Source organism: Myotis yumanensis, unplaced genomic scaffold, assembly GCF_028538775.1.
Source record: "Myotis yumanensis isolate MYYU_CA2020_CCGP unplaced genomic scaffold, mMyoYum1.0.hap1 SCAF_3, whole genome shotgun sequence".
In the NCBI taxonomy this organism is placed as follows: domain Eukaryota; kingdom Metazoa; phylum Chordata; class Mammalia; order Chiroptera; family Vespertilionidae; genus Myotis; species Myotis yumanensis.
The window spans coordinates 136685452-136703698 of record NW_027223754.1 but is presented as its reverse complement, the minus strand read 5'-3'; the positions used below and the strand labels follow the sequence as shown (position 1 = coordinate 136703698).

The 18247-nt window shown below is 34.7% G+C and overlaps 1 protein-coding gene across 10 annotated transcripts in view; it reads right to left on the bottom strand.

Annotated features, from left to right (window-relative positions):
- Nucleotides 1–18247, bottom strand: part of PPFIA2 (PTPRF interacting protein alpha 2) — a 472789-nt gene that overhangs the window by 356523 nt on the left and 98019 nt on the right. For 6 of the 10 annotated variants that reach the window (XM_070409641.1, XM_070409642.1, XM_070409646.1 and 3 more), the window contains exon 3: nucleotides 17165–17218. The exons of the other annotated variants lie outside the window; for them this stretch is intronic. In XM_070409641.1, the coding sequence (XP_070265742.1) occupies nucleotides 17165–17218 (54 nt within the window). The remainder of the gene's footprint in view (nucleotides 1–17164; nucleotides 17219–18247) is intronic. 10 annotated transcript variants of the gene reach the window in all.

Sequence of the window (18247 nt, the reverse complement as noted above, 5' to 3'; positions counted from 1 at the left end):
TAGTTGGCCAAAAAATAAGTGTATATAGTTTAGCTATTATAAGGGAGTAATTAGATAAATTTTGAAAATTAGATGCAACTCTAGGTGTTAAATATGGAAATATCTGAAAGAGCTATTATGTTTGGTTAAATAAAAAGGAAAGAAAGAAGAGTGAGAGAAAAAATATTTATTATTAAATATAAATAAATATAGATATACATTTTGATAAGTGTAGAGTACATTTTGAGTACTTTTGATGTATAAGTACTTTGATGTATAAATAACTTAATAAGTATAGAGTAGTCTTCTCTGTATAATGAACGCACATGGAGAGCTGCCAATATTTTAAAAGAAGAGATCCTCATGAGTGCACATGAATGGGGAAAACAACTGAGTTCCTGGCAAATGTTACTTAATAAATGTTTGGATAAAATAATGACATCGCTTAATTAATTAATAAGGAACTTCACTTCTATTTCTAGAATGTGGAAATATTATCATTAAAAATAATTATCATGCCAATAGCTAATGATACTAAATCACTACATAATTTTAACCATTATATGACCAATATATAATATAAAAGTATGTCATTATAAATGTCAAATTTTTATCTATATTTTGTCTGGATATATGTGATGATCATATGATTTTTCACTCTTAATTAAGCTGTTGAATTACATTAATTGAATTATAAATATTAAACTAATACTTTTAAAATTTTAATTTTACATTTTTTAAAAATTTAAATTTAACTTAAAATTATTCTGGCCTCACCCTGACTGGTGGTTTCTTAGTGTTTAGAGCTTCAGCCAGAGCACACAAAAGGGTTGCAGGTTTGATTCCTGGTCAAAGGCACATACCTGGGCTCCAGGCCCCCATAAGGGTGCATGAGGGAGGCAATCAATTGATGTGTCTCACATCAATGTTTCTCTCTTTCCTACTCTTTCCCTTCCACACTCTCTAAAAAAAAAAAATTAATGGAAAAAATGTCCTCGGGTGAGGATTAATCAAAAATAATTTTTTTCTGGCCTCATGTGTCAAACAGAGGTGTTCCCCATGTTCATGCAATTTGCTTTTAACTAAAAAGATTATGGTAAAGGCAACTGGATGTCATTTCCACATTACATATATATATATGTGTGTATATAATATTTGTGTACACTTATACATACACATAGCCTAGCCTACACCTTGATTGCAGTCAGTTAAACCCTGAGTAGAGGTCCCACCTAAGCTATTCCCAGATTCCTGGTCCACAGATACTCAGATAATAAGTGTATTGCTTTAAGCCTGAAAGTTTGTGGTAATTTGTTACACAGCAATAGAAAACTACTACAACTTACAAAATAACTTGGAAAGTCCTTCTTTTTTTTAACTGACTTTTAGAAATTTTAATAGTTGGTATAATTCCTTTAATAATTATAGTGTTCACTAGAGTTTTCTTTGTGAGGATATTTTTAATTGAAGATTCCATTTCTATAATGTGAAATTACAGTATTTGCATTTTTTATTTCTCGTGCCAACTTGGTTAAAGTGTGTTTTCCTAGGAATTTCTCTATTTCATCTACAGTTTAAATTAATCAGCATAAATTGTATTCAAATTATCTTATTTTTTAATGTATTTACAGTGTCTCACTTGTTTATCAACCCACCAGAGAATTATCAATATTTTTACATGAACTTTCAGATTTGTTTATACTCTATATTAAGTATTTCTACTTTATTAATTTTTGCTATTAGTTTCATTATTTCCTCCTTTCTATATATCCCAGGTTTTATTTGCTCTTCTATTTCCTAGCTTTTTGAAATAAGTTCTCAGATAATCAATTTTTTGAGTATTTTTTCAACTATATAGATTAATGCCATAAATTTTCTCTAAGAGGACTGTAACTAGGGAGTTACAATGTTTAGTATATAAATATCATTGAATTCAACTTTTTAAAATTTTTTATTTTGAATTCTCTGACCAATGAGTTAATTAGACATATATGCTACACTTTGCAAAAAAAATCAGTATTTTATATTTTAAATTTCGTTTTTTGCTTTGATTTCTAGCTGGATTCTGCTATTGTAAGAAAACACATTCTAGATCATTTCAATTCTTTGAAATTTGTTGAGTCTTCTAATACGACGCACATTTGTCGATTATGGGAAATAAGTGCAGGATTCTCTATATATCACTGAGGACAAGTTTATCACATTGGTCAAATTATCATCATCTTTACAAATTTATTTTTTTGTTCCTGAGAGAAATGTACTGAGAGAACTATTAACATTCTTCACCATGTTTTTATTCTCCTTTTACTTCTGTTAATTTTTGTTTTCTACATTTTAAAGTGTTTATCAGGTGCATAAGCATTTAACATTTCTATCTTCCTGGTATACCAATTTTTATACTTAAGTATCTTTCTTATATTTAGTTTTTTATTGTTGTTATTTGATTAAAAATCATATTATATGGTATATATTTTCTATCATTTTAGTATAAACCTTTCTTTATTCTCATATTTTAGACTTCTTTTATAAGCTATGTATTTTAGAAATTCATTTGGACAATCATTACCTCACATTGACTATTTCTTCCCAGTTATATTTAATGCAATGACTTATACACTTTTATTTCAAAGTTAGAATAATATTATTGGTTGTAATGTCAAGTTTTAGTTAGTTTCTTTGTCTTTCAGAAAATGGTGATGTAAATTAAATGAAACCCAGTGTTTTTTGGATAGGCCTACTAACAGGACTTTTTTTTTTATTGCAGAAAGAGTTGTTTGCAGAAGAAAAACAGTCATTCATGTGGACTACACATTTTAATCTGTGATAAAGAAAAGTAAAAATAGAGAAAAAAACTAGCATCACCATAAAATTCATCATACTCCCATAAAAATATAAATGGTTCTCATGAGTAAAATGTAAGAATATATGGAGAATTTATGTAGCCAGGAGATTATTTAGGTCAGGGACCTTGGTGAACTTTTATGGCCAAATATTAAATTTTTAATATTATAACTCTTCTACTTTTCCTATAATATTTATAACTTTAAAAACACTTCAATTGTTTCAAATATCTTTTTGAAAAATAATTTAATAGCCTATCATAAAATCATATCCTTATGTGGTGTTTTTAAATCAACATAGATTTTAATTGAAAGTACGAGTTCTGCAGAATCTCAACTTTAATTTATTATGAATAGATAATCAGATTCCTTTTTAAAGTATCTACAGTGCAAGCATGTCAAACTCAAAGGCTAACACGGGACAAATAAACAAGGTTTAAGTTTATGTGGGCCACAAAAAAACAAAAGCTTCAATTGTAATAGAAATGTAAGTTTATTTCGATAGAGACATGCTGAATACAAAGGGCTGAAGTAAATGAGTAATCGTTGACATACAATAATAGAACATTTTAATAAACATTAATATTTTTTCTTGAACATTAACTTACCAGACACTGAATAACTGCACAAATTAATAAGCGTAACACAAATAAACCTATTTTTCTTGTTCTCTGAAAGCGAAATATTTCCTGTTGCGTACACCAAACAAGTCAGTCCAAGACTAGTGACATGGCCATAGGCTGCTAAAATATTCGCTGCCAGTATTAGTGGAGAGAAATGGTGCGCCTGGGTGTAAGGCGCATAAGAGAAATGAATGCAACACGATTATAGTAATCAGTCATTAGCGAACATTGTAGTTCGTTATTAATAATTATGTATAACAGGATATTATAAAAATTAAGTTACGAAATTTTTATTAAAACATTTCTTAATACCGTTATGTTGGCTGGGCTGCAAAAATATTCATTGTGGGCTCATGCGGCCCGCGGGGCCATGAGTTTGACATGCTTGCTGTAGTGGTTATGAGTAATGTAAAGTGGGAGAGTGGGGGAAGAGAGAGAGAGACTCTGCATGCAATTTCAGGCATGTCCATGTTGTTGTTTCATGTTTCCCAGACAGTAAGCATTTGAAACAATCTAGTTACTCAGAGGTAACTAGAGCAAGTTGTTTCCTCCCAGATAAGTGTTCCTTCCCAGAGACATAAGTTCCTGGGTAGAGTTAGAGGGCAAGGAAGCCCTAATGCTGCCTCCTTTGGAAGCCTAATGAGGGAAAAAGGGGAGGATCCCAAGCCAAAGAAGTTTGTAGTTTCTTACCCACCCAACCTATGATTAATAAATAACTAACGGCAAAAAGAAGGAAAATTCTCAGAAAATTTTCTCATCTTGCCAAAGGAGATGGAGCATCAATCCTCTCATTGGGATCCCTGAAAAGGCAATAGCAGCAGCCCTGGATCTGTGGATGTTCTACTGCCTCAGGCTATGCTGGAATGGTCCATTAGAGGGCCAGCTGGGTGCAAGCATCCCCAGCAGCCTAAACTCATTGAGGCTTAGGAACAGGTGTTTAGCTGTTAAGCAGCCCAAATAGAAGGTTGCTGGAGCTTCTCAAGGAAAAAAAAAAATACACACACACACACACACACACACACACAGGCCAGATTATTATGACGGGCCAGATTATTATGACCACCCCATCAGTACTTCATTGACACTTGCAAAAATACTGAATATTAAAAACTTCCTAAGCAAATACTCTCAAGGTTTTATTATTAGTATTATTTGCATAACTAATTCACTTCATTGTACTTCATTGCCAGATTATTATGACCACCCCATCAGTACAATGAAGTGAATTAGTTATGCAAATAATACTAATAATAAAACCTTGAGAGTATTTGCTTAGGAAGTTTTTAATATTCAGTATTTTTGCAAGTGTCAATGAAGTACTGATGGGGTGGTCATAATAATCTGGCCACTCATAATAATCTGGCCTGTGTGTGTGTGTGCGCGCGTGTGTGTATATATATACTTTTTAAAATATATCTAAAAACCAGTTTTAATTTTATAGTATAAATAACTTTGGCAATTAAATTTAAACAAACATAAATAAGTGGCAGCAGCCAGCTTTACTAGTTGCCAAAGCCTACAGAATTGTACTATTGGATAGCAGGGGAAGAAAGACTTTTGATTTCCTTTTATTCAAAATAAAGATTTCAATTAGATGCAGATTAATTCAAGGCCTGGTTCAACATTCACCTTTTAAAATAAGTCTTCCCAGAAAATAAAATAAAATCTCCCCCAATATAATTTTTTATCATCATTACTTTCCTATAACACAAAAGTAATTATTTCCCTACATACCTTTTTTTACACTTATGAATCAGGTTTTTAAGATAAACAATTGTTACCCAGTTAGAGTGCAAATATTTATAGCACTGAGTTATATCTTAGTTTTTCTAAAGTAACCAGAATATTGTGCTGAGTACACAATAGGCAAATAAACGTTTAATTTTACTTTATATTTTTCATGTTAATGAGCAATTCTATGTATAAAGCTGTGTTCATCTATCTTTTCTCTCATCAACATCCTATATTATATGCTTCTTTGATCAAGAATAAAAATAGTCCCACTTTATTGTGTTAGATAAGAACAGTCTAATTAGAAAATGCCCTTTTGTTTAGTCAAGGACTCAAGAAACTAAAATATCCTTTTTTAAAAAAAGAAATACATGCCCTAACCGGTTTGGCTCAGTGGATAGAACGTCGGCCTGCGGACTCAAGGGTCCCAGGCCCGATTCTGGTCAAGGGCCTGTACCTTGGTTGCGGGCACATACCCAGTAGGGAGTGTGTAGGAGGCAGCTGATCGATGTTTCTCTCTCATCGATATTTCTAACTCTCTATCCCTCTCCCTTCCTCTCTGTAAAAAATCAATAAAATATATTTATTAAAAAAATAAATTAAAAAGAAATAAAAAAGAAATACATGCAAATATATATGTGCTTATGAACATTATATGTTTTATATAGATTTATGTGTTTATATATGCTATGTTAAGTATATGTGCATATATATAAATGATCTTTATATAATAAAATTAAACAGAAATAGAAAAGAAGGTAGAAAAAAAGAACAAAATATAAGTATGAACAATATCTGTAGTTCAAAGTGTATTATTATTTTGGCCTGAATTATGGTAGATATTTGGGGGAGCAAAGAGAGGCAAATTAAAATAATTCACATTAAACTTTAAATTATATGACCAGGAAACTAAGTATATCTTAATATATATTTCTATGTTTTAGTATTAACAAAAATAATATATCTTTGCAATAATACAAGTTTCTGAATTATTTTATTTGTCTTTTTTCATTAACATACTAGGGGCCCGATGCACAAAATTCATGTACGGGGGCTGGGTCCCTCAGCCTGACCTGCACCTTCTCCAATCCGGGAGCCCTCAGGGGATGTCCTACTGACGATGTAGGCCTGCTCCCTGTGGTTCTCCGCTCTCTGCAGACCTGCCTGCTTGATGCCACCACAGGCCCTGGTGTCTGCTCTCTGTGGGGGCCCTGTGAGGGACTGCTTGCCCCTCACTGCCATGTCCAGGGACAAGCAGGGACCTGCTGTCTGCTCGCTCACTGTGTTGGACTGCTTTCCCCTTGCTGCCACAACCAGGGGCAAGCAGGGCCCTGCTGTCTGCTCGTTCGCTGTCGGGGATGTTCCTACCCTGCTCCCAGTTGCTTGCGTGCGCACTGGCTCAGAGGGCCTGAGTCCCAGGGATGTTCCTGCCCCACCCCCAGCTGCTCAGCACCCGCACATGTAGGCCCGGAGAGGCCAGGGGTCGTTCCGGGACCCTGGCCACCCTGGGCCTACATGCGGGCCTACAGGCTCAGAGCGGCTTGGGTCCCGAGGACACCCGTAACCGGGACCTAGGCCACTTGGAGCTGGCATGCACACAAGCGGCCACCCTGCCCCCAACAGCTTGATGCCTGTGTATGCAAATTAACCTGCCATCTTTGTCGGGTTGATTTGCATACTCACTCCTGATTGGCTGGTGGGTGTCACAAAGTGACGGTCAATTTTCATCTTTCTCTTTTATTAGTGTAGATTATTTTTCCTTCAAAAAAATTTCAAGTGCCTTTGATATTAACTGTAAGTATCATGTAAATCTATTCCCAGTAAGGAGTTGTTTTATTACTCTGAGCTTCCCAAATAACTTCACCAATACTGAAAACATTTCTAAAATGTTTCCTATCATGTTAATCACCAGTGAACAAATATGCTGGAAGATATAAAAACGCTTCCCATATTCAGTGTTAGTCTAAACCCAATTTTCAAGTGTGAGCCTGTAAATTCATATATTTTGCCAGTGTTGCTTAGTGGTTGAGCCTCGGCCCATGAACCAGGAGGTCACCAGTGTGATTCCTGGTCAGGGCACATGCCCCAGAGTTATAGGCTAGATCCCCAAAGGGTGATGGGCATGCAGCAGGGCAGGTGAAGGGTGTTTCTCTCTCATCAATGTTTCTATCTCTCCATCTCTCTCCCTTCCTCTCTCTAAAATCAATAAAAACATATTTAAAAAAATAAATATCTTGCTCACTTTCATACTTAGCATAATTTAGTTTTTAATATAGAAACCCACATTCTAATGCGCCCTCCGATTAAGTAGTTCAATTGTGTTGAAATATAGATGTTTAAATAGTTCTAATCAGTAATGCACTAATGAGTAGGAAATTACCAATCATGGAGATCTTTTTGGTGCCACATATACTAAGCATCACATGTCTCTCATGATAAAATTCCTGCATATGAACAATCTTTCATTATTCTGACTAGGTATTCATGCCACCAACATTTTAAATACCTATTCTGATAAACTGAAATATTAATTAATAGACTAATTAAAATGTTTTTGATTTCTTTCTTTCCTCTCCCCTAGCTACACTAGCATATAGGAATATCTGATTCAATTTTATTCATGTCCTCAAACTCCAAGGGGTGCACATTAATTTCTTTCTGCCCTCACATCTATTCCATGGAATCACATGTTGACTCAGCTGCCAAATAAATATCCAAATTCAGAGACCATCTATGAGTCCTTGCTTTGGCTCTGCCCTCATTTGGCTTTGGAGAAGCACAACATTGTCTCTCACAAGTAAAAACCCTGCAAGACTTCCTTACAAGCTGAAATTCTGCTACTGAGTCCTTTTTGGTCTTGTTTTAGAGCAGTGGTTCTCAACCTTCCTAATGCCATGACCCTTTAATACAGCTCCTCATGTTGTGGTGACCCCCAATTTCATTGTTACAAATTGAACATAATTCAAGCATAGTGATTAATTACAAAAACAATATGTAATTATATATGTGTTTTCCGATGGTCTTAGGCAACCCCTGTGAAAGGGTCGTTCGACCCCCAAAGGAGTCGCGACCCACAGGTTGAGAACCGCTGTTTTAGAGAGACTAAAGGTGGTGATTTACACTTGTAGGACTGTTACTACTGAAGTTAAGTCTGTGTGAGTATGTCTGGCACTTCTCCATAGAACATGGCGATACTTATTACCAATGGTACAATGCTTTGTGTCTTTAAATAAAATTCTGAATCAACAATGGAAGTTCCATTTCACAACTATTACTCTCTTACTTATTGAAGTTTGCAATAGCTCATCTACATTTTTTTCTGTCTGAAGACTTACTAGTATTATCAAGCTTGGTTCATTTATTTGCTCGTTAAACATTTATTTAAGGCCTACTATATGCCAGACATGTTCAGAACATTGGGGATGCAGCTATAAGCCAGACAGAAATTCCTGTTTTCAAGAGGCCGATACCTAGTTATATTGAACATGATGAATAAATGACATACAATATTCAAACACTTTCCACTAGTTCATCTATGGTTTACCTAGTTTCCTCACAATCCATCATGCTAGGTAAATTTTCTCCATATTCCTTAAACACCTGATCCCATCATCTCCCCTGTCACTGTCAGCTAATTCACTTTTTAAAAAACTAGTGGGGAAAATAGAAGCCATTAAATGGAAACTCTCAATTTTGTAAAATCCCTACCTGCAAATATGTTTGCATCAGCTTTCATCCTTTTTTCTACTCTCATTTCAAATTTGAAGAGACATTGCTCTTTCTATATGACATGGCCTGGAGTCCATTCTTTTCAGCCCTAATTCTTCTCCCTCTTTATGTGCTTTCCACATATTTCAACACACTTAAATTTTCTCCTTTTAAAATAATTGTCTCACAACCTCATGTCCTATATTGGCTGTTATTCCCTTTCATAATTAAGCACTTTGAAATTGTTTTGTATGGAGACCGAATCCAATTATTATCTTCCATTTAATCTTCAGGCCACTGGAAATTTGATTGCACCTGAATTACTCCACTAAAATTACTCTCACCAAATCACCCTCTATCTTCTTGCTGCTAAATTTCAATGAGTAATTTGGCCTTGAACTCTCAACATCATGAAACTGCTAATAAATCATTTTTGCCACCCTCTTTTGACCTTGGCATTCATGATTCCACATCTTCCTGGTGTTCCTTCCTTGTATCCATCTCTGTATTATCTTTTTTTTGAGGTATACACTAGTTCCAATCTTTCCCTTTCCTCTGATTTTTATTCAATGCTTTTCTTTCTCAGAGAAGAACTCTCTTATCTTCTCATGCAGAGTACATTTTTGGGGGGTGGTGATTTCATCAACTCCAATAGCTCCCATTCACTACTGAATATGTCCAAATAAAAGGTTATAAATGAGGTATCACCTGTAAATTCCAAAATCATTTATGTATTGCCAAATCAGTCAGCTCAGTTTAAAGTGTCCAAAACTGAACTCATCATCACCCTTCCAAAAATTCTGTAGCTCATGGGATTCTTATTCCTATGTCTGATGCCTTCATCCACTCAGTTGTCAAACCAGAAAGTTCAAATTCAGCCTTGACTTCGCAATAAGCCTCATTCTTCTCCCTCCAAACAACCTCCAATCTTGTATAATCATTATGTCCTTAACATCTCAAGAATCAGTCTATTCCTCTTCATTCTCACTGTCACTCTAGCAGCGGTCCTCAACCTGTGGGTCGTGACTCCTGAAAATACATCCTGCATTCAGATATTTACATTACGATTCATAACAGTAGCAAAATTACAGTTATGAAGTAGCAACAACAATAATTTTATGGTCGGGGGTCACCACAACTTGAGGAACTGTATTAAAGGGTCGCGGCATTAGGAAGGTTGAGAACCACTGCGAGGTTTATATTAATAACTTAGTGGTTTACTCAAAATAAAATGGTGACTTTCTCCTGAGATATTACCCTCAGTTCATTTTGTAATATAGTGGGACAGACACTCTAAAAAGTTACCATAATCATTTTCATCATCTCTGCTTTGCATGACTGTAAGAGTGTTTTCACTGGTCTCCCTGCTTTAGTCTTTTCTCTAACTCACTCTCTAACCAGAGCCAAGAAAATATTTCTAAAGGAGAGAGCTGATTAAATGATTCGCCTGTTTAAAAATTTTAATGGGTCCTCATGATCCTTAATATAGAGTTCAAATTCCTTCCATGAAATGTCTTATTTCTTGCCCTGACAACATCCTACTTCCTATTCTCTTCCTTATTTCTTAATCTATCCACACGAAGTTATTTTCTCACTTTTTGGCCCTTGCAGACACTATTTCCTCTGCTTAAAATACCAGGCACCACCTTCCTCAGCTGGCAAACTTCAACTCATCCTGCAATTATCAAGTTATTTCTTTTTCTTTACCTTCCTTGATTTTCCAGCCAATTTTCATTCCCACCAATTGGATTACATAACCCTCTTACTTTCATCTCATTTTTTGCTTACAGTATATTGTAATTGGTTTTTACTAACCTTCCTACTTCACTATATTGCAAGATTCTGAAATATAAAACTGTATTTTGCTTTTGTATTTCCAAAACCTAATCAAATATCTAGTATATAATATACACTGAAATATACACAGAATTCAGACTAAAATAGGAGAATGAAAGTAAGTAATATAGCAACATAACATTCAGGTTAAAATATATTAAATTAGATCATGATTTAGATTAACCTCCTTTATTCCTTTATTCTTTGAAGCAGATGAGCAGAACATTTGCATTTTTTGAGTAATCAAATTAAAATCAGTTTCGGAGACTTTTAAATTTTAAGATCACCTACAACTTGAAAAATATATAACCTGGTCTAAACAGCACCCTCAGGAAATTCAATTTGTTTTCAATTCTGTGGAGTGTTTATTCACATTGTTAAGAACCAACAGGAAGACCATTAAATTGAGAACAAAAAGTATGAAAATATGGAATGTACAATTCTGGTTCCTCAGTGGGGAAAAAAAATTAATGGAGCTGTAAAATGTTCAAGACATTGTGCATATCAAGCCCAAGGATGGGAATTAGATAGAGAATCGCTTTTTAAACACACTTTAGAAATAAAGAGAACCATTAGCATTTGGATAAAGGAAACTTAGAACAATTAAAAAGTACCAAGTTTTGAAGGAAGCAAATTTATAGATCTTATTACTCCAAAGGTAAAAAATAGAAAGGAAAACAAGAGAACTGCATACCCCAAGTGGCAATCTTGCTGTAAATTTCAGATGAAGTAAGGAGGTGAAATTAACTCAAACACCTCATAAAAGCACTCTGAAATATCACACTCCCACCTTGGACCAATGTGTTCAGGAATGTTTCATGTTGTCTAAGATTTGGCCCACATTCCTCTTTATTAAATTTTGTCTCTATTAACCTTTAAAACAAAACAGAAATGATAACAAAACAAATAGCTATTTAATAATCAGAATGTTTCTTAAACCAAATGAAACTCAGGTCCTCTGCCCATTTTTAATTGGATTTTTTGTTTTTAGTTGTTATATGAGTTCTTTACATATTTTGGACATCAGCCTCTCATTAGAGGTATTATTTGCAAATATTTTCTCCCATTCAAGTAGTTGCTTTTTTTATCTTATAAATTGTTTGTTGAAACATTTCTTCCAAGAAGACATAGAAAGACCAACAATACATGAAATATACTCAATTCCATTAGCTATAAGGGAAATGCAAATGAAAGCCACAGTGAGATTCTACTTCAGACCTGTTAAAATGGCTACAATCTGTTGTCTAGTGTTAGAAGTAACAAGTGTTGGAGAGGCTATGGACAAAATGGAACCCTCACACTTTGCTGGTGGGAATGAAAATTGTACAGCCACTATGGAAACCAGTATGGAATTTCCTCAAAAAATCAAAAATAGAGTGACCATATAACGTAGCAATTCCTTTTCTGGGTATCTGTCTTAAAAACTGAAGACACCTATGAGTAAAAATATATGTACCCCCTATGTTCACTGAAGCATTATTCATGGTGGCCAAGACATTGAATATTCTTTGGTGGATGATTGGATAAAGATGTGGTACATATATACTATGGAATTCTGCTTAGCTATAAGAAAAGATGAAACACTGCCATTTGGGACAACGTGAATGGATCTTGAGAATATCATGCTAAGTGAAATAAGACAGACAGAAAAAGACAAAAACCTTATGATTTCACTCATGTAGAATATAAAACAGAAAACAACAAACAAACAACTCATAGACACAGACAACAGTATGATGGTTACCAGAGTATGGGGTTGAGGGGAAGGCAGAAGAGGGTAAAGGGGGTCAAATATATTGTGATGAAAAGAGACTTGAATTTAGGTCGTGAACACACACTGCAATATATAAATGATGTATTACAGAACTGCAGTTGAAACATATAATCTTATTTATCAATGTCACCCCAATACATTTAATAAAATTAAATAAAAGGGAAAATCCTTTCATTGTGTATGTTAGTCTGTTTGGGTCTACATGAATAAACGTAATACTGTATTGGTGAAAAGCTGAGCTGCTAAATCCCACCTTAAATCTTGCCCACAGTCTTGGAAAAGTCCTGGCTTCTGTCCAGGGTCTGGCTAACACCTCTATGTCACTGGCTCACTGGCCCCAGACAGGAAAACAATCTGTCACAGTACTGGTTCCACATGGAACTGCATAGCCACAGCTGTCCAGATGCCAGGTACAGTGGGTACAGTTGAATGATGTTCAGACCTTGTACTCAGTGCTTCAGTATCCAGAATCCTCTTGGCCATATGAAGTTAAGTGGCTTAGACCTTACCCTGGCTTCCTAAAGGCTGGATGACACCCCTGATAACTTATAGTTCACAAGTTTTTCACATTTTAATATTGTTAATATTTAAAATTTAAAACACTATGGGAATTTCTTTAAAAGTTCTATTTAATAATATTTTACTCTTTAGATTTTAATTATCTATTTTCTTTCCCTTAATTTTTATATATAAATGTATGCTGCTTTTATGCTGAAGGTTAATCTGTAATCCAATTTTTGTAAATGAAAAACATGTCAAATGTAGAATATCTAATATAATATTTCAAATAAAATTCTAAGTTAACATTTAACAGTAAATATTTTTCCTACTGATAGAATTTTTTCTATAATTACTACGTGATTTAGAAAAATCTGCAAGTTCTTTTTGCTGCAGCAACTAATTTCCAGGGTCTGAATTTAAAAACATGCTTTTTAAAATCCTTTTCAAAAGAAAACCATTAGAAAACTTGAATTGCCCCCCTGAAAATCATGAATGACTGGTTCTTTCATTATTAGCATTAAAACTGAGACTAATTCAAGTTTTAAAATACCTACATAGCCTTAATTAATGCAAACTATATTTCTGGAGTTCCTCAAATTTATTCTTATTATTACACAAATTTATTTATAACATCTGCAAAATTTGACACAATTTTTATACACGCTTGGTATTTTAAAAAGTGAAAAATTCACTTTTTTCTTATGCTTCGAAAGTAATATTTATTTCTATCCACAGAAAAATTTGCAATTTTTAAATATAACATTTAAATATGTATCTGGGATTTCATTATACTGGTAAAGAAATAAGTCCACAGCTATGCATTCTTTCAGCACTTTATATATTCTGTTCAAGGAGTGAAAAATCAGAGAACCTTCATTTTTTTTACCAATGAAAATTTCATCATAGAAAGGATTTAGAAATTCACTGTAAATATTTATACAAAAGACACAATTTTAGAAATGGATAAGAGATTTAAATGACTATTGCAAAGGCATTTTTAAAGAAAAAAATATAAAACTTCAAATAGATTTAGGTTATGTATAATTTAACCTAACTTCAGTTTTGTAACTTGGGGGCAAAAATAATAGCTTAATTAAAAGCCTTATTTTAAAATGATTGAAGTAACTCCTAGAATACTATCATCATTTCAACTTCTTACTTAAGACTACTTTCCATAAGCTTTAGGGAGAACTACAAATTATTTCATTACATAGCTCCTAGTAATACACCCAGCTTGTTCTTTAACCATGGGAGACACTAAAGTTATGTGTACTTTTACTACCCCACCCCCAGATTGCCTAAACTCTTATGTACTCTGAAATATGCATTATGTTCTCCACTCTACAAACGTTATAAAGTAAGCACAGTCGTTGAATTTCAGTCATTGTAGGCAGCAGTATAAAATACCCATTATCATAGCAGGACATAGCAAAGAGAGAACCTCTATCTTCACAATATTATAAATTATGTCTAAAGAAAAAAACATACATATGTGTAAATATACATACACATATGCACTTTACATTTAGTGAATGGGAATGAAGTTGGTTAAGTGTGAGTTCAGAACACCATCTTGCCTGTCTGTGACCTTTTCCCCTGCAAGGGGCTTCCAATAATTAGGCTTTATGCTCACTCAATCACTTATGCTTGGTGAGATGTTTTTTGGTTTTGGGTTTTTTGTTGTTGTTTTTTTTTGTTAATATGTTTTTATGGATTTCAGAGAGGAAGAGAGAGGGAGAAAGAGAAACATCAATGATGAGAGAGAATCATTGACTGGCTGACTCCTACGTGCCCTCGAGTTGGGATCAAGCCCGCAACACGAGCATGTACCCTGACCAGGAATCAAACCGTGACTCCTGGTTCCTAGTTCGACGCTCAACCACTGAACCACACCGGCCAGGCAGAAAGATGTTTTCTTGACAGGACATGATAAAGCAAATTATTTTAACATGTAAATAATGGATAAGAGTTCTATCACTATTTGCAGAAGATAGGTGTTTAGTTTTGTTTTGAGCAAGAGACAAATCGTTTTAAAACTGATTGATCTTAATTGTATACTTCTTCCAGAATCAATGAACAGGTGAGAAAGATACATTGAAGGAAATGGATTTATTTTTCTTTTCTTTTTTTTTTTAACTTTTTTAATTTATTTATCTCTATTGTTGAAAGTATTACAGATGTCCCCTTCATTTGTGAAATGAGAGCCCAGTGCATGGTAGAACATATTTGGCAATGATACATCTGATAAAAGGTTAATATCCAAAATATATAAGGAATTCATACAACTTAACAAAAGGAAGACAAACAATCCAATTTAAAAATGGGCAAAGGACATAAATAGACACTCCTCCAAAGTGGACATAAAGAAGGCCAAGAGACATGAAAAAATGCTCAGTCAGTAATCATCAGAGAGATGCAAATTAAAAGGACAATGAGGTATCACCTCACATCTGTCAGAATGGCTATCATCAACAAATGACATGTGCTGGTGAGGATGTGGAGAAAATGAAACCCTAATACACTGCTGATGGGAAAGCATACTGGTACAGCCACTGTGGAAAACAATATGGAGTTTCCTCAAAAAATTAAAAATGGAACTCCCATTTGACCCTGTGATCTCACTTTTTAAAATCTTTATTGTTGAAAGTATTACATATGTCCCCTTTCTCCCCCCCTTTTGCCCCTCCTAGCCCACCCCATTCTCCCACCCCAGGCTTTCACCACCCTTTTGTCTGTGTCCATGGGTTATGCATAGATGCATACAAGTTCTTTGGTTGATCTCTTCCCACCCACCCATCCACCCCCACCTTCCTTTTGAGATTCTACAGTCTGTTCCATGCTTCTATGTCTGTGGATCGATTTTGTTCATCAGTTTATTTTGTTCATTAGATTATGTATAAACACTATGCAAGACAGCAGGGTGAAATTATATCACATAAGCAGTGGCCTATACTACGTACACATAAGGATGGCCATAAATCCTGTCACAATATACTTCCTGGGCTGACTTACATTTCACCTTGTCTTATACTGAAATCTAATTGGTTCAGGAACTAAATATAAGCTACTATCTGAAGACAATACATTTTTTAAAATTCCTGCAATTTGATGAAGATTAGATAACATGAGACACATGAGAGGGAGACAGAAGAGAAGCTACAACTATAAGTGATCTTTTTAACAGCTCACTGGTGTTTCAATGTAATAACGTTCTTCACCTGGATGCCTACATGCAGTCCAGCTAAAAACTGATAACTTTGGTTTCTGTTTGTTCCACATTAAATCTTACAATGCTGAGTAAAAAAGCAAATGGTGATTACTGCATTGACTGCTGAAATAAATTGAATCTTATTACTTCAGACATACAGCATGAGTTCATGTTTATACTTCAAACATGAAATCACAGGAATGTTATATTAATTAATGTTTTCTGAAATCAGACATCACAGAAAGAACCAAAATTTTCCAAAAATAGACTATTGAGCAAAAATGATAATTCTCTCGCCCTGGCTCATTTCGCTCAGTGGTTACAAGTCCAGCCTGCACAGCAAAGGATCAAAGGTTCAATTCCCATTCCTCTCACATCCTTTCACCTCGCTCTCTCCCTCCCTCCCTCTCTCCATTCCTCCCTCCCTGCCACTCTCTTTCTCAATGGAAAAAACAACAACAACAAAAAAAAACAACAAAATGATTTCTTTAAAACTTTTGAACACTTTTTCTAAATTTCTAGAGGCTTCCTAGGTAAAGTAGAAAAGAAACAGCAATATCACGAATCAATACTGTTGATCAAATAGGCTGAAAAAATAATTAGAAAATATATTGCAACCCAAATCATACACTCATATTTGGAAAGGTAAACTCTCAAGTTCCAAAAGATTTCAACTTTTGGTATAATCCATTAGCAGGACATAAAAGCATTTACATATTCTAATGAAGCCTTTATTCTTATTTTTAGAGTCAATACATGGAGAAGAATTTTATGTGTTATTAAAACTTTTAAAACACCAAATGACACCACAAGGCAAGTTCACACTTTTGTATTAGTTTCTGCAATAACTATATATTTCAAAAAGTTACCTCTATGACCACTGTATGCAAGATACCATCTGATGATCTGGTGTGTACATAATTCAATTCGTTAATAGTTAAATTTAATGAAGAAGCTAACTTACCGGTGGATCAGCCCCCTTAGAACCAGTCAGACCTCCTGTTAGGGATTCGATATCCTGAAAAGGGGAGAGGCGTTGATTGTAAAATGCTACTCAACAGCATGGAGAACTTCCCAGTCCCACAGTGTAATATTTTCTTTAAGCTACAAACTTAGGTAACTAAGCTACATTTGTTCTGTTTTTAGACCATCTTGCTATACAAATACTACACAAATAGCCTGTATCTAAAAATTCAGATTTGTTTCCAACTCTGTACAATCTATAAAAACAAAAAGTATAAATAGACGAAGTGTTCCTGACTATACAAAAAAAGGCTGTAGGTGGGAGAGCAGATGTTTTGTTCTCTGAGGAGCTGAAGTAAGTGCAGAAAGGAAATGAAAAAAAAATTAATGAAACTTCAATATAATACAGTATATCATTTGCAAGAATACTAATCCCATGGAAAATGCTGAACCTATAGAAATGATTCAATCACCCGTAGTCCATCTGTTCTATGATAGGAGTACAAGGCTAGAAGAATATAGGATTGCTTTTTTTCCCCCTCCTCTTCCTTTCTCTTTCATTTCCCTCCCCTTTACTAACAGGATGTGTAAGTAATTGATTCATCAATGGTATGTGTTTAACCTTATGTTCTGGCTAAGATTTTGTTGCCGTTCTCAGTTGGCCAGACAAGAACAGAGACTTTTAATCCAGCCCCGGACTTACATGCCTGGCCACCAGGAATGCGGAGGCTGATGGATTAGGTCTCAGAAACACTGGGATGATGCACACCCAATCTCCACTTGACCGGTTTCAGGACACTGGCCATTCTGTTCTGAGGACCAGTAATGAAGACATTCATCAAGACCCAGGACCCCCACAGGGACTCAAATTTCAGAACCCCCTCCAGACTCTCTCCCCCTGATTCCCCTATAAAAGCTTATTCTTAACAAGCTTAAAGGGAAGGCGGATGTTAGGGTTTTCACCTGTTACCTTCCCAAATTTCCAGTATCTGATATCAAGCACATTTATAACCTAACCCAGTGGTTCTCAACCTTGGCTGCACATTAGAATCACCTGGGAATCTTTTTAAAATCCTGATTTCTG